Source organism: Neopelma chrysocephalum, unplaced genomic scaffold (genome assembly GCF_003984885.1).
Source record: "Neopelma chrysocephalum unplaced genomic scaffold, ASM398488v2 Primary Assembly neopelma1_124, whole genome shotgun sequence".
In the NCBI taxonomy this organism is placed as follows: Eukaryota; Metazoa; Chordata; class Aves; order Passeriformes; family Pipridae; genus Neopelma; species Neopelma chrysocephalum.
The window spans coordinates 2,382,773-2,408,364 of NW_020897786.1; the positions used below are offsets into that span (position 1 = coordinate 2,382,773).

General features: G+C 53.8%; 1 protein-coding gene across 2 annotated transcripts in view; it reads left to right on the forward strand.

Moving 5' to 3' along the window:
* LINGO1 (leucine rich repeat and Ig domain containing 1) overlaps positions 1-15,675 on the forward strand; it is a 152,390-nt gene extending 136,715 nt beyond the window's left edge. For both annotated transcript variants that reach the window (XM_027698027.1, XM_027698028.1), the window contains one exon: positions 13,388-15,675. In XM_027698027.1, coding sequence (XP_027553828.1) covers positions 13,400-15,241 — 1,842 coding nt within the window. In that variant the 5' untranslated portion in view covers positions 13,388-13,399 and the 3' untranslated portion in view covers positions 15,242-15,675. The remainder of the gene's footprint in view (positions 1-13,387) is intronic.
* Positions 15,676-25,592: the final 9,917 nt, after the last annotated feature.

The following is a 25,592-nucleotide window of genomic DNA, read 5'->3' on the forward strand; positions in this document are numbered from 1 at the left end:
TAGGGGCACTGAAGGGTCCCCCTGCCTGGGCTCAGCCCCACGCCCCGGAGCCGGGAGCCCGCCCAGAGAATTGGAGATGCTGGACGGGGTTAAGCTGCCGGCGTGGGCTCAGCCCTCAGTTTGTGTCTGGCAGAAAAAAGAAGGGGTTAATGTTAAAGGGGCTTCGCAGGGCAAGTGTGGATTTCGAGGATGACCAGGAGCCTGCTGGCAGAAGGGATCTGGGAGCCCTCCCGGGCAGTGCCAGAGCTTGTTGCTCCCCGATACCGTGTGTAGGTTATTGGATTTTTCACCTTGCGCCTTGGATGTATAAATAGCCCAAGTGAAGGGTAGAGGCATGGCTCGCTCCAGGTGCTGGATGTGCCACCTCTGAGAAAGAATTGGAGTGTTGGTGCTGTGAAAGCGATTTGCATGAGGAGGGAGGGATAGTGGGTGAGCGTGGGCACTGGTCGGATCGGGTCTGCTTGGGCTGGTTGGCATCGCTGAGGCTCGGCTGCCTCTCTCCGCCTGTCCCTGCCCCAGCTGCCACCCCAGCAATCGGCATCCACGGTCCTTCCCAGCAAACGCCCTTTCCACCGAGCGACTGGGGGGATCGGTGTGACACCGAGCAGCAGGGGATCGGTGTGACAGCCCTGCTGCTTCTCCGGGATCTCGGCTCGAGGGGGGAGCGTGGGGCAGAGCAGTTCAGGGATTCCCAGGAACAGCCCCACTCCATGGATGTCCTTCTCCCTCCATCTCCCCTTCCTCTGAACCACCTTCCAGAGCCCGGCTCTGGCTCTGCAATGATATCCCTTCCAGAGCCCCATCCCAGCTCTCCTGCCAGTCTTAACCCTCTCCTGGCTGCTCTGCCACTTGCAGCAGCCCTGACCTGACCTTCATGCCTGCCAGAGGCGGCTGTGAAGCAGCGCTGTCGCCGTGCCTCCCTCCATTCCCCCTGGCATGGGGGCTGTATGGACTGCCCTGGGGTTGCCCAGCCCATCCCCACCCCACAGCAGCTATCCCAGCCCATCCCCACCCCCCAGCAGCTATTCCAGCCCATTCCCACCCCCCAGCAGCTATTCCAGCCCATCCCTAGCTCACCACACCTATCCCAGCCCAACCCCACCCCAAAGGCAGTTATTCCCAGCCCATCACCAGATATCCCAGCCCATGCTCATCCCAATGGCATCTATCCCAGCCCCACGTCAGCATCACTGCCCAAACCTTTCTCCCCCACCTTCCTCCCCATCCCTTCCCCTGGGCCCCTGGCTCCTGCTGAAGCCCCACTCAGCTCTCTGACCATCCCAGCAGAGTGGGCTGGGACTCGGAGAGTTGAGATGTCTGGGTTGACCGTGCCTTCTCACCTGCTGCTCCTGGCTCCTTCCTGGATCCCGTTGGCTGAATCACTGGATCACTGAATGCCATGAAGGAGAGGGGGTCTCTGCAGCTCTCAGCTGATGAGCAAGGCTGAGAGAGAAATGTGTCCCTGGGCTAAAGCCTCCATGTCTTCCTGCAGATGCCCACACCAGTGCTCAGGCAGCCCCAGCTCTCACTGGGTCTCACAGGATGGGCAGGAAGCGACTGGGGGAGACAGTGGAGCTGAGTTTACAGCTCCTGGGGAAGAATCAGGTTTTCCAGGCCTTTTTGTGGAGGGCTTAATTACTAAACAAATGGCTATACTGCTGTAACACTGTAATGTGCTGCAGCTACTCTACACCTGTAACGTAATTACTCTCTGATACCTCTAATTACCACGGTTTCCTATCACTGGAAGGTTAACAGCATCACTGAAGGACTTCTGGTTCCTTTGGTGTCCTGCTTAACACAGCCACTGTAGTGCTGCTGAAGTTTGTGCTGCTCCATGTATGTAACAAGTATAAAATCCTCCAACTTGAGGTTTTATTTCACGGATTGATAAATCACTTTATAATAACATCACGATTGTAGTGTAATTACAGTTGTTGAATTATAAAACACAACAGAACCCCTTGGGGTTTGATGAGGTGTGTTGGACGACTGCTGGCTGCTGCTGTGACAGCTGTGGGGTGACACCAGTGTCAGGGCTGGAGGTGGGACCCCATCCCCTCGAGGCAGGGTTGGAAATGGGCACATCTCTGTGAATGTCCATGCGGAAAACACATTTCCACCAACTCTGTTATGAAGCTTCAGGTGTGAAAACTGCTGGAAAGACACTTTTCCGTGTCACCTGAGCCGAGTCCTGCCAGCCCTTGGGCTTGTGGCCCCTTGAGCTGCGTCCTGGAGCGGTGCTGGCCCTGATATGGGTGTCAGTGGTGCCACTGGCTCATATGGGCTCTCCTGCCCTGGTCCAGGCTAACGTGAGCTCAGTGTCCCCACACTCACCAGTGCCCACCCTGCTGGTGGTTCAGAGGGCACAGCTGGTGGTGCAGGTTGAGGCATGGCTTGGTGAGGGCGAATGTTTGCCTGTCTTTCCAGCGCACCCCATACACTGAGTCAGCAGCTCTGCTCCATTCTCTGCTGAACCCCAAGCAGGGTTCATCCTGGCATGAGCACCTTTGGTGGGAAAAGAGCCAGAAGAGCTTGTCAGGTAGCAGGGAGGACTGGGATGAGAGAGAAAAGGGCTACAAATGCTTAACTCAAATCAAACAACCCAAGAAAAACAAAGGGAGAAAGCAACAGAAGGCTGCGGCCTCAATTTCCTTCTGAGTCAGTTCTTTTCCCCTTTCTCTCTCTCCATCCGGGTGAGTAAAAACTGGAGCTTATGGCAGGGAATGGCTGCAGGGAGAGAGGTCCCTGTGCCTCCGCCATGTGTCCCAGCTGCCTGTGACCCTTCCTGGGTACGTGCCTTACCCACAGCCAGTGTCAGTGGCTGTTTGAACCTGCAGCCTGTTGGGCAATGTCAGGGCATGTGTGATACGGAGAGAGAAAGGGGTATCTGAGGACAGGGCTGGCTTGGGGTAGGGGGCAAACACCAGCCATAATCCCCCCTTCTCAGTGCTTTCCCTGTCAGCAGCACAGTGTGGCCTCTGCCCTCTTGTCTCTGTGAGCCAGGAGGAAGCTGGGTCACAGAGGTGGCCGTGTCTGAGCAGCGTTAATTGTCAGCTTGACCCAGGCAATTGAATAAATGATGATAAATGCCTCCAAGAGCCTCATCTCCTCTTTAGCCTGGACAGCTTCCTCCATCCCTGAGGGCAGCAGGTTACTCTGTCTGGCTCGGGAAGGGGGGACAGTGGGAGGATTGCCCAGCATGAGCCCAGCAACCATGTGCTGAGGCGAGACCTGAGTGATTCCCACCTTTCAGCAGCAGCAATCAGGAGTGACTAACGGGACCCCTCTGGGCCCTGCTGTGCCCTGGGATGTGTGGAGTGTATTGGTGCACTGACAGCAGCATGGCCATGTTGGGGGGAGCCCTGCCATGAGCCCCACCAGCATCTCAGTCCTCCCTCTGGCCTTGCCAACATCTTGGCCACCATCTCGTGCCCTCCATGTCCTGTACACATCCAAACAGCACCTCCTATCTGAGCACGGATCAGGTGGGGCAGCAGGTCAGCAACCCTCTTGCAGGGGCTGGGGAGCTTGGCTTGGTTTTGATCGTTCTCATGGTTAAGCACAGAAACAGTTCTGTTTAACCATCCTGCATGTTTTTGTCCATCATTTTATTCTCGTATCTCTGTGAGCCAGTCAGCCAGTCACTGCATCAGCATCCTGCAATGGACACGTGTCCACACATGGACATGCCTCTCCTGGGCTCCAGAGGAACAGAGGCCAAAGGCTTTGCCCACTAAAGCACTTTTGTCCTTTGTCCCAGGGCTGGGATCTGTGTCCTGAGCTGGGGACAGTCCTGTGGGTGAGCCAGAGGGTCCCCACAGGAAGCAGGGACAGGGTCAGGAGGTGCAGGACTGGGCTGTGCCTCCTGGGACATGGGTCCTGTGGTCTAACACTGTCCAAGGAATGCTCAAATAGCAAAATACCTGTGGCAGCTATCAGGCTGGGCTGACCCCTGCTCAGGGAGACAGGCTGGCCATGGCTCCCTGAGGGATGTGCCCATGAGCACCCAGCCCAGCCCTGGGATGAGTGTCCATGACACAGCCCAGCCCCCGCCACCCCACACAGCCCTTGTTCCCCTGGCAACCCTTTCCCTCCCCAGCCTAAATTGCTCTTAGTTATCTCAGTAGGACCCACAATTATTATTTTTTTTGTCATTTCCATTCTGTTTCTTCATCAGAATGCAAAACATTAAATATCACTCTAGTAATTATGGTTAATTTCATAACCAGCACCTTAATTGGATTGGTCTCTGATGGGGAATTCTCGTAGGAGGGAGAAGCAGAAATATTTTGACGTGATCTATTCTTTCAGCTCTTTGTTTGGATTTGAGATGTCAAGTGTGAAATGGGAAACAACTGATTTAGACCTCAGAGGCAACCTGGGGGTGGCGAGCGAAGCTCGAGAACTCTGGAGGTGCTTCCTACCTTCCAGCAGCCAAACCTCTCCCTCCCATCCCTGAACCCAGCCTTTCCCCACCAAGCTCATTACGGGGAGCGCTGTCCCGTGGCTCCCCTGGCCAGTGGGTTGTGTGCTGTACCACAGAGCAAGGCACAGCACTCCACAGGCTCCCAGTGGGTCCGAGGACCTCAGGGGTGTGAGGGACACCCACAGGGACACCTCTTTTCTTTTGGGAGTCAGGCATGCAACAGCCCATGGGCACCCCCAAGGCCGGAGAGGGACACCAGCCCCTCTTGTGCCCCGGTGAACCAGCTGTTTCAGTGCTGCTGCTGAGGGCACCTGGGGACCCCCAGCACTTGTCTGGGGCTGTGCTATGTGGTGGCCTTCCCACAGAGCCAGCCTGCTGCTTAGGCCTGAGGTGCAATTCGCTCTGGGAAACATGAAATTGCGCTGCCATTAGGTGCTGCCATTAAACTGATTTGTGCTCAGTCTGTTTATCCTTTTCAATGGGAAGCCGTAGAGAAGGTAGAGGGAAATGGAAGCCCCGGCCTTGCATTTCCGATTGCATTCCGATGCACTGTGTTTCCCTGTGATTACTTTTGTTCTCAGAGTGCAGGCTCCATGTTATTATTCACAGCACTGGGAGAGGAGGAAGGGGCAGAAAGAATCGGTTTCATCTCAAGCAAAACACTGCAAACCCACCCCCAAAGCTGCCCTCTGTTGAGGGCAGTGGGGAGCCACTCCATCCCCATGGCATCCCTCTTTTTTTCCATGCCCACAGGCTCAGCGGGTGCTGGAAGGCAGAAAAGGCTGAGGCTTGGATGAGTCTGCCAGCGTGCCGACACCCCTTCTCCTGGGGATTAAACTGTGCTTTGCACAGCCCTGTACCTGCCAAGGATTTGTATCAGCAGGGCTGGCAGCACCTGGAGCCCAAATCCTGCTCAGGCCATATCCCAAAGCACCTCCCTTCCTGCAGGGGTTTGGGCTGGGAAGGGCTGGCAGTCCCTCGCCTGCTCTCCCCCGTTCCGTGGGTTCAGCTGGCTGCAGGACAGGCGGGTTCAGCTGCACCTCAGCACAGTTTGTTGTTTTTATCTAATCCATTTTATTGCTGAATGAAACAATAACAGCAAATACCGGCCCTGAAGACAAGCCATAAATAATGCAAAAATCAAACAAGTGAGAAAGGGGGAAAGAAAAAAAGAAATTATACATGTAAAACCAGCCCAGAGAAAGCCAGGCTGGGAAGAGGAATCTTCTCTCCGTGTTTGCCATCGCTCATGCTTTCTTTGCCTCCCTTTTTTCTCCACTTCTCTCTCTCTGGAAATTCCTGCGGCGCTAAATTTGTGATTATGTGAACAAAACTTAATAATAACTGGGAGGGGGAGAGAAAGAAAGAGAGAGAGAGACCTGGCTTGTGGGAACGAGTGAATGGAGAGAACTGGGTCTGGGCTGCACTCAGCCTCTCTCAAAGGCTTCCAAGGCCGCTTATTTTAGGCAGCAGTATAAAAATATCAGGGCGGGTCCTAAAGGGAGGTAAATCAACAGGTTTCCCTGAGGTCAGCGAAGCTGACACTGTGCGTCCTTTGAAGTTGTCTTGCCACTATCCCAAAGGTTTCCGGGGAAGACGCAGTGCTCTGGAGCAGCCCTTGTACTTGGTGTCCTGCGCTGGTTGTAGGGGCATTCAGGGGATGTGGCCTGGGAAGCTGAGTTGTGCTGTAAGTACAGTCTGAGCTTAAGTTAAACGTAAGGAATGTGACCGGCCCCTGGGCTTGCTGTTCCCTTGCCTTTGGGACTTTGATCTGGGGTTTCCACCTTTGAGCAGTGGCAGGGATGCAGTAGGGACAGAGGGGCTTGGACTGGTGGCAATTAGAGGGGTCACATCCCAAAGCCTCAGCACTGTCCCCTGATGGCTTGTGGGACCAGGGTGTTGGGCTGGTTTGGCATTTGCTGTCCTGCTTAGGCAGCCCTGGCTAAAAGAGGGCAGGAGGCACTGGGGGGTTCCCACATCTCTGCTTCTGGTCCTGGCTTTCTGCTGCTGGAGTTGATGGTGCCCCAGCCTTGCCCTGGGCACTGAGCAGAGCTCTGGGGAGCTGCAGAGCCATGGGATGCCTTTGGGCAGAGGCTGGTGGCTGGAGGGGAAGGGCTGGAAGCAGTGGGAGGGTGCAGTTTGCCCTTCCTGGTGCCCTCGAGTGTGGTTTGTGGGTGGGCAGGAGCAGTGTCTCAGCCTGGCAGAGCCGGGACACTGGCACTGGCCACAGCCCAGGGACCATCCGCGGGGGCTGGAGCCTGGGCTGGAGGAGCGGGAAGCCCCTGTCACCAGAGCAGCCATCAGGGCCAGCCCATACAGCGCTGCCATCTGCTCCTGACCCGGAGAAGGGGCACTCTGGCAGTGCAGTGACTTTGTAGCAGCCGCTTTTGTGCCATGTCAGGTGGTGTCCTGGGCTGACACTGGCGCGGGGTCCAGCACAGGCTCCGTGCAGCTGGGCTCGGGCTGATTCAGCAGCACTGTGGCAGCACAGGGGCACACAGAGCTCCCGGGCAGGACAGCCTGCCTGGGCTGTGCCAGCCCCAAACCCACTGCTGCTGCCCAGGTAGGGCCCTCTGCAGGGCCCTCACTGGTGCTGGGACTGCTTGGGGTGCTTCAAGGCAGCTCAATGAAGCACAGGAGGCATTTGGGTCATGGGCACATCAGGGCAAAGCACAGGAGATGCCTTTGCAATGTCATTGTGACCCTGGCAGCTCCCCCAGCAGACACTCATTGCACTTTCTTTCACCTCTTCGATGCATTTTCATAGCCCTAAGAAGAGCCTGGGGTTTTTCCATCCCCTTTTCTCACCTTTCTCACAGACAGGGAAGAAGAACCATCTAGAGACCCTCACGCTATGCTGGAGCCTCCTTTACCCAATGCTCACTGATCAGAGTGCCTGCTGAGCTGGGTACCTTCAGTGAGCACCTAAAACATCCTGGGGACCCAGCCCACATCCACAGAGATGGGAATCCCAAGGAAATTTGCCAAAATAAAGAAAGAAAAAGGAGAAGCCCCATTCAACTAGCTGGTGGATGTCCTCCCCAGCGCTCACCAGTCTCCAGCTCTCTCCTGCTGATCCAGCCCTAAAAATCTCCGGTGCTGGAGTCCCAAGGCCAATCCATGGGAGCTATTCTGCTGGCAAACACAACTCTCCTGCTCTCTGGCTCATAAGCAGGAAAAAAAGAGCCTCCTCCAGGCTCACCTGACCTGGGAAGCACTGAACCATCCCCTGGCAGTGGCTGTGGCAGCAGTGGCCAGTCCATGTCCCAGCCACCTCTGCCCATGAGTAGGGGAGCATGGCTGGCCATGAGCCCCAGCTCCACACTGTGCTGCACCCTCATCCTCCTTGTTTGTCTCGTGCTGGCTCAGGGCTTTACACCACCGGCATCCACAACTGCCTTCACAATTACTTATTGATCCCTTGTCAGGATGATTTCTTTGCTGATGGGGCGCTGAAGCATGTGCAGCAAGAGAGGAGAGATGTTCAAAACGAGGGAGCAAAGGTGTGAGGAGGGTGAGCAGCTCTTGCACAGATGTGATCACAGCAAGAAACAGCAAAAACTGTCCTGAGCTTCAGCATCCTGCAGAGACAACTGGGATCTCCTTTCCATTGCTTCAATAACTCGCCTGCTGAGCCTGAAAGCCACTCTCCAGGTTGCCTCTGGGCCACTGCCAGTTGCCCCCCTGCTGTACATAGCAGTCCCTGCATGGGATCAGGGAGATCCACAGCCCAGAGCTAAACCAGTGGACAGCTGAGCCAAAGATTCCCTTTTACAGCATCCCAGCCCCTCAGCCCATGTGAGAGCCCTTCTCCTCACATGAGCATCCCCTTCCTTTTTTTTCTGCTCTTCTTTCCCTTTGGCTTGGTGCCTCCCTGACTTACTGTGGTGCTGGGGACACCATGTTTTGGATGGCAGAGCCTGTTTCCATGAGGAAATGCCTTTGCAGGGCAGTCCCATGGGCCAGCCATGCCTGGGATGTGGTGCCAGCCGGGCAGTGTCAGTGCCGGAAGGGGATTTGCATCTTCAATATTTCTTCGTGCTCCTTTCCAGTCTCAAAGCAACTGCCAGAACAGATCAGGTTGCAGCACACCTATTCCAGGCTCCCGCCTCAGAGCAGCTGAAAGCAGATACTTCAAGAGGCTGAGCAAGAGCTCCCAGCTAGAGAGCTGTGCCTTCCTGTGGGCGAGGGGAGCAGTGAGCCTGGGCAGCTGGTGGGGCTGGGAGTGGTCTCCTCTCTGCCTTACCAGCCACGGTTCTCTGCCTTGCACGACCTGCTCATGTGTCCCCACCACCCTGAGAGGTCCTTCTTGTCTTCTGCCTGTTCCTCCCCCATTCTTTCACCCTCCTGTGCTGCTTCTGGAGCATCTGGGGACAGGCCAGGACACAGGACAGCCCTCTGCACTGTGGTAGTGTTTTCATGCCCCCACCAGCCACCCCTGTGCCCACCAGCCAGCCCTGGCAGCATTCAGGGCTCACTTTATGCTCTCCCTCTTTGGTTTCTTCTCACCCACATGGAGCAGAGTAATCCCAGGAGGAAAACCACCTCCTCTGCCTGATGCTCCCACCCATTGCTGCCCATGCCTGGGCAGTCAGGAGAAGGGCAGCTACTGCCAATGCCTGCACTCTGGGGACTGGGTGGGAAAAGAGGAGGAGGTGGAGCAGATGGGATGAGGAGAAGGGAGAGGCAAATAAAAAGGGCCCATAAATGCGCGCTGGACACAGGGGAATGATGGAGAGAGGAGGAAATGGGCACGAACGTGTTTGGCAAATTAAAGCTGCTCCCTTTGTTTTGCCGCTTTGCAGATAGCTACAGGAACACTTAGTGCAGAGCCCGGGGTCTGGATAAGAAACTCTTTTAGCAGCAGGAAAGGTTGTTAAATATTTATTTGTAAACCTGGAGTCTTTATCTCTAAAATGTAGTCGAGTTCAATAAAATTTGATTTAGCTGGAGCAGCGTAGAGATGAGAGCATGGACTCTGAGAGTTGTGTGTCATTGGCTTTGTATGAAGCCATCAGGGCAGAGACAGGGTGAGCCCATGGCTGGACCCGCACCTACACCATAGCCCAGTGAGGATGCCCAGCACTGCTGGGGTCTGGCTCACTCCTGTGTGGAGCTGGGAGCACCAGGTCAGCTCCTGTGGGGACGGACAGGGTGGAGACACTGAGCCCCCAGAACACTGCAGGCCCCCCCCTCCCTGCTGGGATATGGCTCCCTTTGTCCTAAATTGCCTGTTGTCGCTCGATGCTCTCAGAAGCATCTGGTTCAAGGGTGCACGTCTCCTGCACGGTAATTTATGGCTGCCAGGTGGGCTTGGAGATGACTCAGGCATTTTTGCCACTCACTTGCTGTCAGTGCAGCAGATCTCTCAGTGCCGAGGAGCACCGACCCTGCTCGGAGGGCGGTGAGCAGGGGACAGCCCAGGGACAGCGGTGACAGTGGTGGGCATGGCCAGGCAGCTGCCCAGCCCTTGGGGCATCCTCAGGAGCACACCCAGGGGCAAAGCCTGGGCTCCCTTTTGGGTCATCACCCAGTTTTGGTTTTCCCAGGGCTGTTCCTCCCACACCAGGGCAGCCCGTGCCTCTCACAAGGGAGCCAACCCCACCCATGTCAGTGCTCCAGCCCAGCCCTGGGCTGCATTTCCAGGCACTGGCCCAGAATAGTATCTTTCCTCCCAGTGCTGAGCCCAGCCAGAGACACTCAGCAGGTCCTGCTGTATTTAGCACCAAGGCAGTGCACTCCAGTGCGTCCATCTGCGCCTCTTGGCCGAGTCCAGCACCTTCCTGGGGGAAGGGACTGGACTTTGGAGCCCTCAGCCCTGGGCAGCAGGTGGTGAAGACAAGGGTCAGTGGCTGCCATGGCTCTGAGCATGAGTTCTGTGCTGGGTTTGCTCGTTGCCTAAAGGCAGTGAGTCTGGCAGCTGCTGCTTTTTTTATCGATTCTTTTTTTGTGTGTGAGGAAGGAGAGCCGTGCTCGTGCCAGAGGGCTGCAGCTCTCCCAGGCTGGGCTGTGCATCACGGTCACGGCCTGCTCCTGCCTGGCAGCTCGTGCTGGGGCCACGGCTGGCCACCCTGGAGGGGGGCTTGGACATGTTTCGGGGTCCTCCTCAGAGTAACTGTGAGGGGTTTGTGGAAAGCCCTTCTTGCAGGTGGCAACTGGGAGGGGCAACTACCCCCTCTCCCCCAGTGACACCAAGCCCTGTCCCCACAGTCACCCAAGCCCTTCAAGGCAGCTGCAGCCCCCACCTACAGCCCCAGTGCAGGGGGCTGTAAAGGCACGCAGGGGCTGTTGACCCACAGCTCACATAAAAATCACACTTTCAGTCATTTTCAGAAGGGCATCTCTTAATATCCACCTCACCTTGAGGCACAACTATTCCTCTCCAAATCAGGCAGAGGTAAATGGGAACCAGAAGTGATTTAAAGCTCATCTTAGCTCAGAATTTTCCAGCTTATTTATTGTCTTTCTCCCAAAGCTCTTCTGTGACTCTGGCTATTAAGATTACGGATGTTTTTGTCGGGGATTGTATTTATCACGGATTTAAATTTAGCTGAGAACTAATAACATGTGAGGTGTGTCTAGACTTTAATTCTGCGCAGTCGGGCTGCGCTCCTCGGTAACACCTCACAGATTCTGCTTCATTCATCCGTCGCCTCTTTGCTTATATTGTACTCATCAACACTGCACAGCTTTGGCTCTGCCGAGGCCGGAGCAGGGATGACAGCAATGAACCAAAGGTGCTGGAGGTGCAATCCCCTTCCTGCTGGTGGAGAGACAGGATTGGGCCCAGGGGAGCTTGGGGTGCAGAATTCAGCTCTCCCCCTTCCCCATGCCCAGCGGGGACCAGCACACAGTGGCACGTGCAGGCAGAGCAGAGGTTTTGGCCCAGCACACAGCCAAATAAGGCCAGTGCCTGGCACACTAATGAGCTGAGTGGTTTCAGCCCTGCTATAATTAAGCCCCTCAGACTGTATTTTGTTTTGCACGCCGTGTTTTGCTGTCTTTGATGGCTCTCTCACCACGGCTGCGAGGAACAGGAATTGGTTTCTGAGGAACACAGGCTGACGGAGGCTGCGGGACCCAGAGCACGTTTACAAGCGGGTGGAAGAGCAGTGCCCTGAGAAGCTCCCGGCCACAGGGAGAGGAGGCACAAGGACCCCCTGGCAGCTCAGCCCCAGCTGGGGCTGCAGCACGAGGCTAGGGAGGAAATCCATGTGCCAACCAGGGTGCCATCCTGGCTCCATGGCACCTGCACATCCCCACAGCGGGCCCTGGCCCCAACCCCACCCCAGTGGCATTTCGACAGTAGCAGCAGCCCCACTCGTCTCTGTACAGCTGCCCAACACCAGGGAGGTGATGACATGGGAGATGATGGATTGTAAGTACACGGCAAATGACTCTTTGCAGCCTGGCCCAGACCCAAGCAATGCCACTAAAAATGTTTCCACTGGACTGGGACATGCTGGCCTGGGGCCAGCAGGAGGGACCTCGGCACCACTGCCAGGGGAGCTGGTGGGATCAGCTCCCACCCCTGCACCTCTTCACATTGCAGGTGATGTGCTCAGTGGGGTCCCCAGTGAGCAGCCACACTGCAGAGGGAGCGAGGAAAAGGGATGGAGTAGGATAGCGAACTGGGAGGAAACCACAGAGGGTTTCTGTGGGGATTCCAGGCCTTCACAGCCCATCGTGCCAAGGCTAGTGGTTTCCCTGATGGTGCTGGTGGACATTTTTATGGCCAGTCCATCATCTTCCATCCTTGCATCGTGCAAAGAAATTTTGAATAATTTTTGGGGAACAAAAGTTATCCTTGGGTCATATATCTGTATGAAATGCTGAATATGAGCAGATGCAATAACAGGAATGCACAGAACGTGTACCAGCCCCATAAATAGTGCTGAGCAGGGAAAGTAATGTACAGGATATACAGTGATGGATACAAATGGAGCCAGTGGAAGTAATGGATTGGGTGTGTTCGGCGATAGCCATAAATAGCATTAGTGGGAGCAGCGCAGAGAGTAACATAACAATAGATATAAACATGGGCTGGAGTAGTCTTAGATCTAATATAGAATATTAATGTGATTTGATTCCTCACAATAGCTTGAATAAGGAAATAAATGCAACAGAGGCAGTGTGACAGGGAGTGTCTGGTTCTGCCTGCCAGTGGGCTGGGAGGGCTCTGGGCTGGGGCACAAGCCAGACCAGGAACTCCCCGGGGAGGTCTCCCAGCCCTCCCCAGGGAAGGCAGCAGGAGGCTGGGTCTTTCCCAGCTGAGACCAGGCAGCCTCCCCGTGCCCCACAGCCCCCTTGGACCTGAGTTCAGGCTCCAGTGCACTCTGCAGACAGTGTCTGACCGGTTGCTGTGTCTCGGGGGGGATGGTGTGGGTCTGCCCTTGCAACCTGGCACGGTAGGAGGCAAGGGACTGGCCCTGGGGGCACACATGGAGAGCAGCTGCTCTGCCCATGGGGGAGCACAGAGGAAGAGGGGTAGTGCCCACAGAGATGTCACCATGGCCGACCCCAAGCAGGGTTCCCCCAGATGCTCGATCCCGTGCTCAGCTACTCTGTGTTTGCAAAGCAGCCTTTATATTCAGGCTCCATCTACAGGGAACGGAATAATTTCAAGAGCTTAAAATAGGATGTAGATAGATGTGTTTCATATTAAATTATTTTTTTTAAGAAGCCGAGGAAGCTGTCTGACACAGATTCCTCAAGGCTTTCCACTCAAAAGTCTGTGCACGTTCAATCAGCAAGTGGAAAGTCGGGGGGTGGGGAGGAGGGATGGTCTTGTAGCCAAAGGGCTGGATTTCAACTGGAAAATTAGAACCTCTGCTCTGCATTGGCCATGCCCTTCCCCTTACTGTCATCTCTGCCAGGACAGTAAAACCTTTCGCTGTGGCCGTGCCCGTCTTTCGCTCATGTCCACCTCGCTGTTTCTCTCCCCCCTGTTACCTGCAGGTGAGAGATAGGATGGTAGCTGGGGAGGCGAGTATGCGCAGCCCAATCCTGGCCTGCTGGCAGCCGATTCTCCTCCTGATGCTGGGATCCATCCTGTCCGGCTCCGCCACGGGCTGCCCGCCGCGCTGCGAGTGCTCTGCCCAGGAGCGCGCTGTCCTGTGCCACCGCAAGCGGTTCATGGTTGTGCCAGAAGGGATCCCGACTGAGACCAGGCTGCTGGACTTGGGCAAGAACCGCATCAAGACACTCAACCAGGATGAATTTGCCAACTACCCTCACCTGGAGGAGCTAGAGCTAAACGAGAACATTATCAGTGCCATTGAACCTGGGGCTTTCAACAACCTCTTCAACCTCAGGACGCTGGGGCTCAGGAGTAACAGACTCAAGCTGATCCCCTTGGGGGTGTTTACTGGACTCAGCAACCTTACCAAGCTAGACATTAGTGAGAACAAAATTGTGATCCTCCTAGACTACATGTTCCAGGACTTGTACAACCTGAAGTCTTTGGAGGTGGGGGACAACGACCTTGTCTACATCTCCCACCGGGCCTTCAGTGGCCTCAACAGCCTGGAGCAGCTGACCCTGGAGAAATGCAACCTAACCTCCATCCCCACGGAGGCACTGTCTCACCTTCACGGCTTGATTGTGCTGCGGCTGCGCCATCTGAACATCAACACCATCCGGGATTACTCATTCAAGAGGCTGTACCGGCTCAAGGTCCTCGAGATCTCACACTGGCCCTACCTGGATACTATGACATCCAACTGCCTCTACGGGTTGAACCTGACCTCCTTGTCCATCACCCACTGCAACCTGACGTCCATCCCGTATGTGTCAGTGAGGCACTTGGTTTACCTCCGATTCCTGAACCTGTCCTACAATCCCATCGTCACCATCGAGGGCTCAATGCTCCATGACCTGCTCAGGCTCCAGGAGATCCAGCTGGTGGGAGGGCAGCTCACCACAGTTGAGCCCTTCGCCTTCCGTGGCCTCAACTACCTGCGCATCCTGAATGTGTCAGGGAACCTGCTGACCACCCTGGAGGAGTCAGCTTTCCATTCGGTGGGCAACCTGGAGACACTCATCCTCGACAACAACCCCTTAGCCTGCGACTGTCGGCTGCTCTGGGTTTTCCGGCGGCGATGGAGGTTGAACTTCAACAAGCAGCAGCCCACCTGCTCCACCCCTGAGTTTGTCCAGGGCAAGGAGTTCAAAGACTTCCCTGACGTCCTCCTGCCCAACTACTTCACCTGCCGCCGAGCACGGATACGGGACCGCAAACCTCAGCAGATCTTCGTGGACGAAGGCCACACCGTCCACTTTGTCTGCCGGGCAGATGGGGACCCGCCGCCCACCATCATGTGGCTCTCCCCCCGGAAGCACCTCATCTCTACCAAAACCAACGGGCGGCTCACTGTCTTCCCTGACGGCACGCTGGAGGTGCGCTACGCCCAGATCCAGGACAATGGCACCTACCTATGCATCGCCAGCAACGCGGGTGGCAATGACACCATGCTGGCCCACCTGCACGTGCGCAGCTACTCCCCAGACTGGCCCCACCAGCCCAACAAGACCTTTGCATTCATCTCCAACCAGCCCAACGAGAGCGATGCCAACAGCACGCGCGCCACCGTGCCTTTCCCCTTTGACATCAAGACTCTCATCATCGCCACCACCATGGGCTTCATCTCCTTCCTGGGTGTCGTGCTCTTCTGTCTGGTGCTCCTCTTCCTGTGGAGCCGGGGGAAAGGCAACACCAAGCACAATATTGAAATCGAGTACGTGCCACGGAAGTCTGACGCGGGCATCAGCTCTGCCGACGCGCCGCGCAAGTTCAATATGAAAATGATTTAGCCAGGCAACAATTTGCAAATAATAATGGTGTTGTTTTGTTGGGTTTTTTTAAAGAAAAAAAATGAACAAATAAAAAATAATTAACAAACAGTGCTACAAACATACCGACCTCTCTCCTTCCACCATGCCCTCCGCCCCTTGTCCAAACCCACTGCACCCACACTGTCACCACCTCTTTCTCCTCCTCTTCTTCTTTATACCAGGAAAACATTCATCCGATGTCTTCAGGACTCCTGTGTTTGTAAGGACTTTGTCTGATGGACTCTAGTGTCAGATATAACTCTGAGAGGGGAAAAACAACAGGGTGGGGGGGGAAAAGAAAGTAAAAAGAAATAAAATCAATAAAAAGTTACGAACTTTCTTCTGTAACTTTGATTTCAATAATTATGGATTTTTATGAAAACTTGAAATAATAAAAAACCCTATTTCCTATAGATAGTTGGAATGCAAAATCTTGACTTCTTGATCTGTCCAGTTCTGTACCTGGCAAGCGCTCACTTTCTCACCACAGAGGCACTTCCCAGACGCCTTGCCAAGAGCAGCCCCAGGCCAGGGTGAGTCTCCCACCAACACCAAATGCACCTCCTGCAGTGCCCTAGGCCCTGCATGGCACCAAGAGGAGTTTTGACTTTTCTTCCCAAGGACCAGTTGTGGTTTTATAGCCAGTTCCCCTGCCCGTCCCCAGAGCCGGGGGAGCAGGGCTGTGACACTGATGTCCATAAGCAGTAATGGAGCAGGGCTGTGTTTTCCAATCCTTTGTGTTGGGAGGAGGATGCAGAGCCCATCACAGGCAGGTGGCAGCTGGCTGTGCCCGTGGCCTCCAGGCTGAGAGCCAGCAGGGCCAGGCTTTGCCAGGGCAGGGCTGGGGATCCTGCTCCTTACATGGGGAGAGGTTTTTCTGCTGGCCTTTACCAGCAGTACCGGGGTGTCTCGTCTCCAGTAGGGCACAAGCTGGTTCCTGTGCTCTGGACAGCTGTCCCCATGGGCAGGGAGGCAGCACTTCATTGGCAGCACCCACCTGGGTGTCTCCAGCACCTGGTACCCCACGGCCAGAGGAGCTCCAGTGCTGCTCCCCACCTGCCTGCGATGACTCCCACGGTGGCTTTGGGACCCGATCGTCGGCAGCCAGACTCTCAAGCACCCTCAGGCACATCAAAGGGAATTCAGCTTCCAGGCTCACAGGAGACTTTGTCTGAAAAAAAATTAAATTGCACAGGTCAATAAACGCACACAGAGGCTGAGCCAGACAACAGGCAGAGGCTGTAGCACACTGTCTGCCCTGGTCTAGCTCCAGTGTGCCCATCACTGTGGAGTCTGGTCATCAGCAGCAACCCACCTTTGCTCAGCTCTGGGACTTGGATCAGGAGGTCTGGAAGGCCTGTGCTGTCTCACAGAACCATAGAATGGGTTGGGTTGGAAGGGACCTTAAAGATCATCTCATCTCCTCAAGGAAGAGGGAGAAATGGGTGTTAAATTGGCCACTGGGGTTCCACAGCTGGAAGCACAAAACATCCCTGCAAATGGTGGTAATATGGCCACTAAAGGCTTTTATAAGCCTTACTAAATGAGCAGGTGCTTCCCATCCATCCCAGTTGCTACTGGGAAGGTGGCACCACACTGACCAGCAGCCTCCTGGCTCACCCAGCCCTGGTGGCATCTCTGAGGCAGATGAGCCAAGATTTGCATGCCTGATTTGTAAAGCACCTAAGGAGTCTTCAGGGATTAAAGTCACTACAAGATGGTAACATGTAAGCGACAGGAACCTGGAGCCCCAACAGAGAAAAGAATGAATTTTCTTTTTTACAGCAATGTGCCAATCTAGAAGAACCAACCTGAAGCATCTGTGCAGGTGGGGAGGGGGGAATTTTTGCTGGTTTCAGCTTTCTGTTCATCTTCAAACAAAAAATCTTGCGTTTCCTTCTCCACAGCAGGTTTCACAAGCATTGATTTGTTCTCTTCTCATCTCTAACCCAGCTTTCCTTTATAACTTTGAAACTAAAACATTTTTAAAAAGCCTTTTGCTTTTGTTTTGCTTTTTAAGATAGCCAAAGGAAAATGCTCTTTATGAGCTTCCCCTCCCACCAGTGTTTAACCAACATTTCCAGCGAGCTAAACACGAAACCACAAACAAATAAGGTACAAACAAAAAGGATGAAGCTGAAGGCAAGGCACACTCTAGGGACTGCAGATCCCAGTGCAGAGGCTGGGAGTAGTGCTCCCCCAGGAGAGGCAGGGATGCACGGAGGTCTCAGCCCTCGGAGGACGATGCCAAGCTGAGCACAGCTGAGCAAGCACACTGGGCACAGAAATCTCAGTCTGAGCCTGGCTGCCAGGACCAACAACCAGTGGTTCAGGAGACAGCAGAGAGGTGAAGGGGGGCTCTCCATGACCCTGGACACTGGCCATCCAAAAGAGCTGCTTACTTAGTTGGCTCCAGTTATCCCTTTTAATGCTGTAATGAAAACAGTTAATTCAACACACACAGATTTAAAGGGATACTAATAACCAAATCCAGTGAGGCATTTGCAGTACAATACAGGGCCCCAGCAATCAAAGAGGGAAATCAAATCTTTCACTGTCAAAAAAAAAAGCTCGAAAAAAAACAAAAGGGGGGGGAATTATTTCTTTTCCATGGAACGTCTCAGGATTTTTCCCAGCCCAACCCTGCCACACAGCCCCACATATGTCCCCAGCCCCACCACCTCTGCTGCCCAAAACCCTCCTGGATGAGGCCACACTGCTGCCCTACATCCAAGCTGCAGCTCAAATCCCACATTAGCAAGTGTGCCCAATGCTCTGTGGCACTGCTGCCTGCCACACACTTTGTTATCCACACTGATTTTTTTAATCTTCGATGCTTTGTGAACTGGATAATTTTTTTTTTCCAGTCACCATGTGATTGAAGCAGATGGATGGAGCAGAAGAAAAGCATCTCAGAGTGGCCAGTAACTCAGCTCAGCCATTTTCATGGCTGGTAAAGATGAGAAAAAAACCCAAGTGCAAAGAATAAACCCTCTTTCTCTCCTTTGCTGAGATTTACAGTCTGTTTCTATTGCAGTTTAATCAGAGGTGAGAGAGCAGAGGCTGGGTTCCAGCACTGTTCTTCAGGGAACCGTGGCCCCTGTGTCAGAACCAGACAGCACTTTCCACTTGTTTCTTTTGAATAAGGATAAATACAAAGCACTTTATAAAAGAGCTTAAAAGAGGTAGCAAAAAACTCAGGAAGAGATGTGCTTAGGGCATGGAGGGCCCCATGGGGATCTCCATGAACGGCAGCGTGTGTGGGGCTGCAGCAGGGAGGAGGGTGAGGGATTCATCAGCACTTCCACCCTGAGAACATCACCTGCCCCAGGCCCTTCCCTCCCCACCAGCTGCACAGGTCCCTCCCCTGCCATGGCCCATGGCTGGCAGGTGTCAGCTCTCCCCTCTGCCTCCCAGGCAGGAGCAGCGTTATGAGCACCCTGTGGGACAGACATTTACAGCCACCAACTCCCTGACCCTCCTCAGCAACCCCTGTACACTCTTGGCTCCTCTCCATGGATCACCAGAGCCACATAGAGCAGCACAAAAGACCTGCAGCCCCCCAGCTCCCTGCCTGCAGCTCCTGGGTTCTCTGCCTGCAGCTCCCTGGCTCTCTGCCTGGGCTTGCTGCCTTCCCCTGCTTCTATCAGGCCTTATCACACTTAATTTTACTCCTTCTCTCACTAACTGCCCTCTCTCTCTTATCTCTCCTTCAAAGCCAATATTTTACTCCCTCCCTTTTTTCCTCCTTATCACTCTCTTTTTTTTTTTTTTTTAATATTTTCTGCCTTCTGTGCTTCTCCCTTGCTCTCCTGCCATTTCTCTCTATCAAGAGCTCTTCTCTCTCTACCACGGCTGTGCTTCCCACAGTCCCTTCCACACAGAGGTTTCTCCCCCAATCTCTGCCTCTCTCCTCCCCTGGCAGGGGTCTCATCGTGCTCCCACCACGGTGAGCAGCACAGTGGCATGGAGGGGAAAAGACCTTCGGGCTTTGATTCCTTTTCTCCTTTATCCCTTCCTTCCCTCCTCCTTTTCCCACCTCCCCCTTCCTCGCTCCCCACGTGCTCTCCAGCCCTGCCCAGCCAGTTTTCCATGAGACAGGGCAGGGACTTTGCAGTGCAATGCCTTCTACCAGGTTTTTGCAGGACATGGTAGTGGAAAAGGGATTTAACATGCAAGGGCTCAATGCCCTGGAGGACACGGCTGGGAGAGCAGCCCTGCTCCCCCTCTCCCTTGCCCTGGCTCCCACAGGAAAAGCAGGCCTATTGCTTTCCTCTCTTCTTCCTGGATCTGTATCTGCAAGGTTATGATAGGTTTACTGTGATTCTATCAGTTTATGATTAAAACCCATAAATTTTACTAGGCCTTTTTTTTATTTTCCATAATCCGCAGTATTCGAGGCAATTCAAATTTTAACTGGGAAGCATGGGCTGTGCAGATAGGTCCCAGTGTAATTTGGAATGGTTCATTTCCCAATCCACCCCCATTACTGGTAGTACTAAAGAAATATTTTCCCGTGAAAGTGGTTTTTCCTCAATTCTCTTGAAAACAACATCCTTACCTGAGCAAAGGATCAGAGGAACAATACGAACCTTGACTGAAACACAGTGTCCCCCAACACTGTGCTTTGTTCCCATCTTGAGGTTTCTAAGCAGTTTCCCTGTGGATTTAGGTAGGTGCTGAGGGTCTCAGGGTGACCAGCCTGGGGTGAACAGGGTGGCAGGTTTGTTCCCTGTCAGCTGCCCCGTCTCAGCTCCCATCACCAGGCAGTGGGTAGCTCCAGCCTCTCCAGAGGTTTCATCATGTGCCTGTAACGATCCAGATAATAAGACATTTCATTCAAATGAGCAAATTTATTCCAGTGGCACTTTAATAACAAAATCAATAAAAGTACACTTCCCAGCAGGGCTTTATCATATGCTAAAACTACAGCATATTGCCTGGATATAATAAATTTTCTCCCTGAAATAAAGTGCAAAGTTTAGAAGACAGATGACGCCATTTGCAGCACTAGTAGGATAATATCCTAATAAATCCATGGCCACCTGGGCACTTCAGGGTTGTCACACACTGCACTTTGTGGCCACTGAGAACTTCCCAATGACAGTGAGAACTAGAATGAGAGCTCTGCTCCTGGGGCTCACGGTGCAGAGGTAGGGACTGTGGGCTCTGGAGCACAGCCCTGTGTCATCAGAGCAACGAGGCATCCATGCACACAGACCAGCCAGGGTGGAATGCCTACATGGGAACATTGTGGACCTGGTTATCAGTGCAGGCAACCTTATCTGTTGTGGCTCTCTCTGAAAGAAGCAGCTCTGATGAGATGGAACACAGAGCACCCAGCTTGGGGACCAGGCCCTCCATGTGGTGGGGACCAGGCTGGCCTCTCCCAGCAAAGCTCCTTGGTGCCACCCACTAAGCTAGAAAAGAGATAGGACAGTGAGGAAAGGCTGCTGGTCCTGCAAGCCCAAGGGGCAGCAGCACCCTGGGAAAGGCACCTGCCTAAGGAAGAATCCATGTAAAGGGACAGTTGCTGCCCTGCCCGGTGCTGTGCACTCCTCCGTGCACATCCCACCCCCTGAGCCCTGCACTGGGCTCTGTAGTGCTTTCCCATGGGCCATCCCTCTCACTCCCTCCCCACCTCCATCCCCCTCAATTACCGCTTGCTGCTCCATCGCTGTTTCCCATATCATCACACTCCAGCACCTTGCCTGACATGAGATTATGGCTCTTCCCTCCTCCATCATCCTCCCAGACCGTCATCCATCAGCTCTCCAGACCCTGCCCTGTTCCCAGCCATTCCCATCTGCCAGTCAGCCATTTCCCACCAGCCCTCCTCTCCTCCTCATTCCTTCAGCTTGTGCTTCCAAGCCTATCAGTGTTCCCCAGCCTTGAGTGCTGCGAAACTAATTAGCTCACTACAAAGATTGAGGAATAATTAGGGACTCCACTGAAGGCACAAAACTAGGGCATCTTGCCTTAAATAAATGCAAGCGAGTGTCTCTGTGCTCTGCTGACGGCCTGCAATTGCTTCAGGCAGACGATTACACGACTCACTGTCCCTCAGCTCCCACTCCAGGCATGTTCGCCAGAGATGCCTCTGCCTTCATCTCGCCCTTTAGACAGGTGCTTTCTGGGTTTTTTGGCTTATGTCCCTGCACCTAAAGCCAGCTCCTCCCCAGAGCTCCACAGCTTGCCAGGCACCAAAGCAAGCAGGCAGCATTCCTGGAGATGTTGGTGCTGCAGGTTTGGGTGCTGCCTCCTCAACAGATCACCATTTCAATCTCTCTCAGGGGGAGAGCTAGAACCAAGCATGGAAAATAGCAAGAAAAACATTTGCAAAACTTCTTTTCCAGTTGCCTCTGCCGGGTAGAAGAGAGGTCAAAACAGCCTTTCCCCTGGGCAGTTCCACTGTGTTGGGCAGGAGTCTGCCCTGCCCCATACTGGAGTCCCTAAGGACAGGGTGATACAAGGGGAGGGTTTGGGGGCTGCACAGGTCCTACTTCCTCACACACAGACCATGCTGGGCACTCCCCACCTGAGCATGTGGAAGCCCCTGGTGACACACAGGGGTTCCCTGTAATCCTGTACCTCCCACTGAGGAAATCCCCCTCCCTCCTGCCTCCACCAGGTAATGAGCAGGAGACAGAGTCGGAGGCAGCCCAGAATGAGGCGTGTCTGACCTTCACCACTCACTCATCTCCCGGTGCTGTGAACGATCCCTCCTCCAGCCATTGTCTGTGCCTGAAGGGGTCCACACAATTTTGGCACTTACTAACGATATTTATTAACAACCTGACACTCAGCCCCTGTGTCTCACCCAGAGATCTGAGGCAGCCTGATAATGTCCTCAGCCATTTCTGGAGGAGCAGTGCCTGCTGCCTCTCGTGGAAGATGTGATGGGGCCAGGGCAGGCAAACCCTACTTTATGCCCTGCAGAAGAGCCACTCCAGCTCCTGTTCCCTCTGAGCCTGGTCTGCCCAGGCTGAGCATCCCCTCCTGCCCTCAGCCCACCCCTGTGGTTAGGAATACTGGTGGCCACAGTGGGAAAGGACAGGTTCTCACCTTAGGGACCAACCACCAAAGGACCTCATGGACTCTATGGTACTTCACACAGAGCCTCAACCCCTTCCATCAGAGGCCTTATGTCCTCATGGATTTGGTTTGTTCTCAGGGGTTTTTATGGCCTCAGATCCCCAGCCACAGAAGTGGCAGGGAAGAAGCAGTGGGAAGGGGGTCCTAATGTGACAGCCTCCATCAAACTGACCCCCATCTAGCCACAACTCCTCCTCAGTGGTGCAAAGAGGTGAGGTATCAGGTGTCCATCACCCATAGGAGGTTCCCTTCCCATACCTAAGGACACAGGCTTGTGGAAGATGAAAATCTTCAGCTTTTTGTGTGAGGGTTTGGGATCTGGGGAAGGTTCATACCCTGAGGAGGGCCACACTGAGCCAGTCCCAGGACCGTGAGCCTCAGGAGCATGTCCCCAGGCAGGGGTCTGTGGCAGAGGGAAAGCCCAGGTGAGTACAGAGGAACCCCAGCAACCCTCCTTCTGTGCAATCCCTCCCAGTCTCGGGCAACCTGAGGTTATGGAGCTGCTGTATCTCCACCATTTCTTTTTTTTTTAGTCCTTAACAAATCTTTCTTCCTCAAAGTCATCTGATTTCATTTTGTAACATACTCATGCCCCTGGCCCGCAGCTGGAATTGTAGCAGTGGGTGCCACACCCGGATCCTGCTCTCTGCTGCCAGCGAGGTGCATTTGCTCAGCACACCCTGCACTGTGCATATGATTACACGGCAAGTGCAGCTCCCTTTTTTCCAGCTCTGAAGGGTTAAGGATTTACAGAGACCAGGTGAAGCTAGGCAGAACAGGCAGGGCTGGATCTGCTGGATCTGCACCTGCAAATGGACTGGAGCAGCTGCTCCCTTCTCCTAGGTGGCCACTTAAAGGGACAATGCCAAGGTTGATTAGACCCCAAGCCTGGGCCTGCCTTTTCTTTCTCTTTTCTTTCTCCTGGGGCTCACAGGTGTTGACAATTCAAACAGAATGAGAATTCAGGACAAAACGCAAGAGTGAGAGCTTCAAACACCTTCATCTAACAACCCTTCCCAGGTAGGCTGGCAAGGCAGCTTAACATCGCCTGCTCCACAGCAGCTCACCAGCCCATTGTGACCCGCTCCTCAAACCATGGGGGGAAGAGACCCCAAGCTTTTTATATTCCCATGTTTCTCTCTCTCTATGAGATAGACAAAATCACCTCAGACAAACAATCTTGCTCAGTGACAAGAGGGTTCTGCCCTGGCATCTTCCAAAGAGAATGAGAAGCTCCCTGAAAGTCTGGGGTGGTTTGGGATCTGTGTGGAACTGGAGGTTCCTTCTGTCACAAGGCCCTCACAGATGGATGCTTAAGGCAGCAAACAGACAGACATCTTTATCCTGCAGTACAAGTGAAGCTGTTCTTGTCTTTCAAACAGACATCTAATCATTTTTAGGATCTCTGCCTCAGAACTATCTTTTTGATAAAACTAATCACAGGCTTAAATTACAGATAAATATCCAATATTAAAAGAACAGTTTGAAAAAGAGGAAAGGGGTAGTTTAACAGTGCTCATTTTCTCTGCTTTTCTATAGCACACATCTTGGGCTATTTAACTGTAGAGCTTGTGGATCTTCATTCTGACAGCTCTCTTTTCTTTCAGATGGGGCTTCCACAAATGTTTCCCCTGGTTTCTTTCCCCGCTCTGCCTCCGTTAACCGAATTATTGCAGCAATCACTGTCTCCAGCTGAGCAGAAGAAGCAGGCATGCTAAGAGCTGTGTGAACACACACAAAGGAATCAAGCCAGTGCTTAGAAGGCTGGACCCAAAGGCATCTACACGGGGAACGAGGGACTCACAGGTGCCTGCAAAGGATCTGGGCTATAATAGCTCAACAAAGAAGAGGAGCTGGAAAAAAAAGAATCAAAGCTTCAAGTGGCTCAAGAGACCCGGTGAGGACAGAGGTCTGTGCCCACGGCTCTGCCAGCCCTTGTGCTGCCAGCCAGAGGGATGGAGCTGCTGTTGGGCTGGCAGGAATGATCCGGCTCTAGGTGCTTTTAAGCACTGCACAATCCAGGCTCACGCTGGCTTCTTCTGCTCTGCAGGGAAGGATGGCTTTGATCAACAGAAGATTGCTGAGTTAATTGTAATGATATTCTAATAAAGCTAGGGAGATTAATTACGGCTCTTTATCAGCGTTGGCCCTCTGCCAAGGGTTTGCAAAATTGTTTTCCTCTGTTTCTTGTCATTTGAATTTAGGAGAAGAAAGGAGGAAGTTGGGCGCCTCATTTTCCTGCAGCAATCAGGAGTGTGGCCTTGTGCCCTGCTCACACTCGCAGCTCGGCGCGCTGACGGAGGGGAGCGGGGGGTGCAGGCAGGGAAAGCAAATGGAGAGCGACAGAGAAAACCAATTAGACATGATGCAGCACAATTAACGCTCCTCGTCAACAAGTGGGCTGGTGCAGAGAAGCACAAAGGAGCAAGGCGATGGCATGCGACCACAGACGTCGCTCCACGGTGGATAAACCCGAGGCATGTTAAACCTTTCCAGGCTGGGGAAGACGACACAGACAGTGCTTGCCCTGAGGGCTCACGGCAGCAGGGCTGACAAGGGGCAGAAAAGCTCCGTGGCCTTCATTCTTGCTTGTACCACACCAGCACAGCAAAGTGAGTGTCCAGAGAGCAGCCAGGGGATGCTAAGTGGCCTCGGGGAACATGAGACTCAAACTTTCCTATTTCACTTGACAAATAGCTGTTCCTTCCAGGGAAGATTTAGCAGTGCCCAGGCAGGTGAGAGACAGACCTGCAGAGGAATGATCCGAACTGGAAGGCAGCAGATCAATCAGGCAGAGCTGCCTGTCTTGCTCATGGAGAGGGGTGAAGAGGCCCTTCCTGCAGCTGGCTGGCACGAGGTGTGCCGGTGGAATAGGCTTTGAGTGAAAGCAGGGAAGGCAACACGCTCCTCACCCAAACCAGAGAGAAAGATGAGAATTAAAATAATACCACTTGTTTTTCAGCAGGCAGTACAGCAGTACCAGAAACTTCCTATTGATGGGTCAGGGCTTGCAGTTTTGAGGAGGAAACGTGCCACCATCAAACCTATGCCTTCAGCTCTCCACAGGCACCCACAGGACACACAACTGATCCAGAGGCATTTCCCTGAATGGCTCCAGGAAGATGACGCATTGCTACTGCTCATGAACCATGAAGACAGACTGGAGGTCTAGATTAAGATTTCACAACAGTGGGGCTGGCACGTGGCACGGTGCATTCCCAAAGGCATTCGTGCA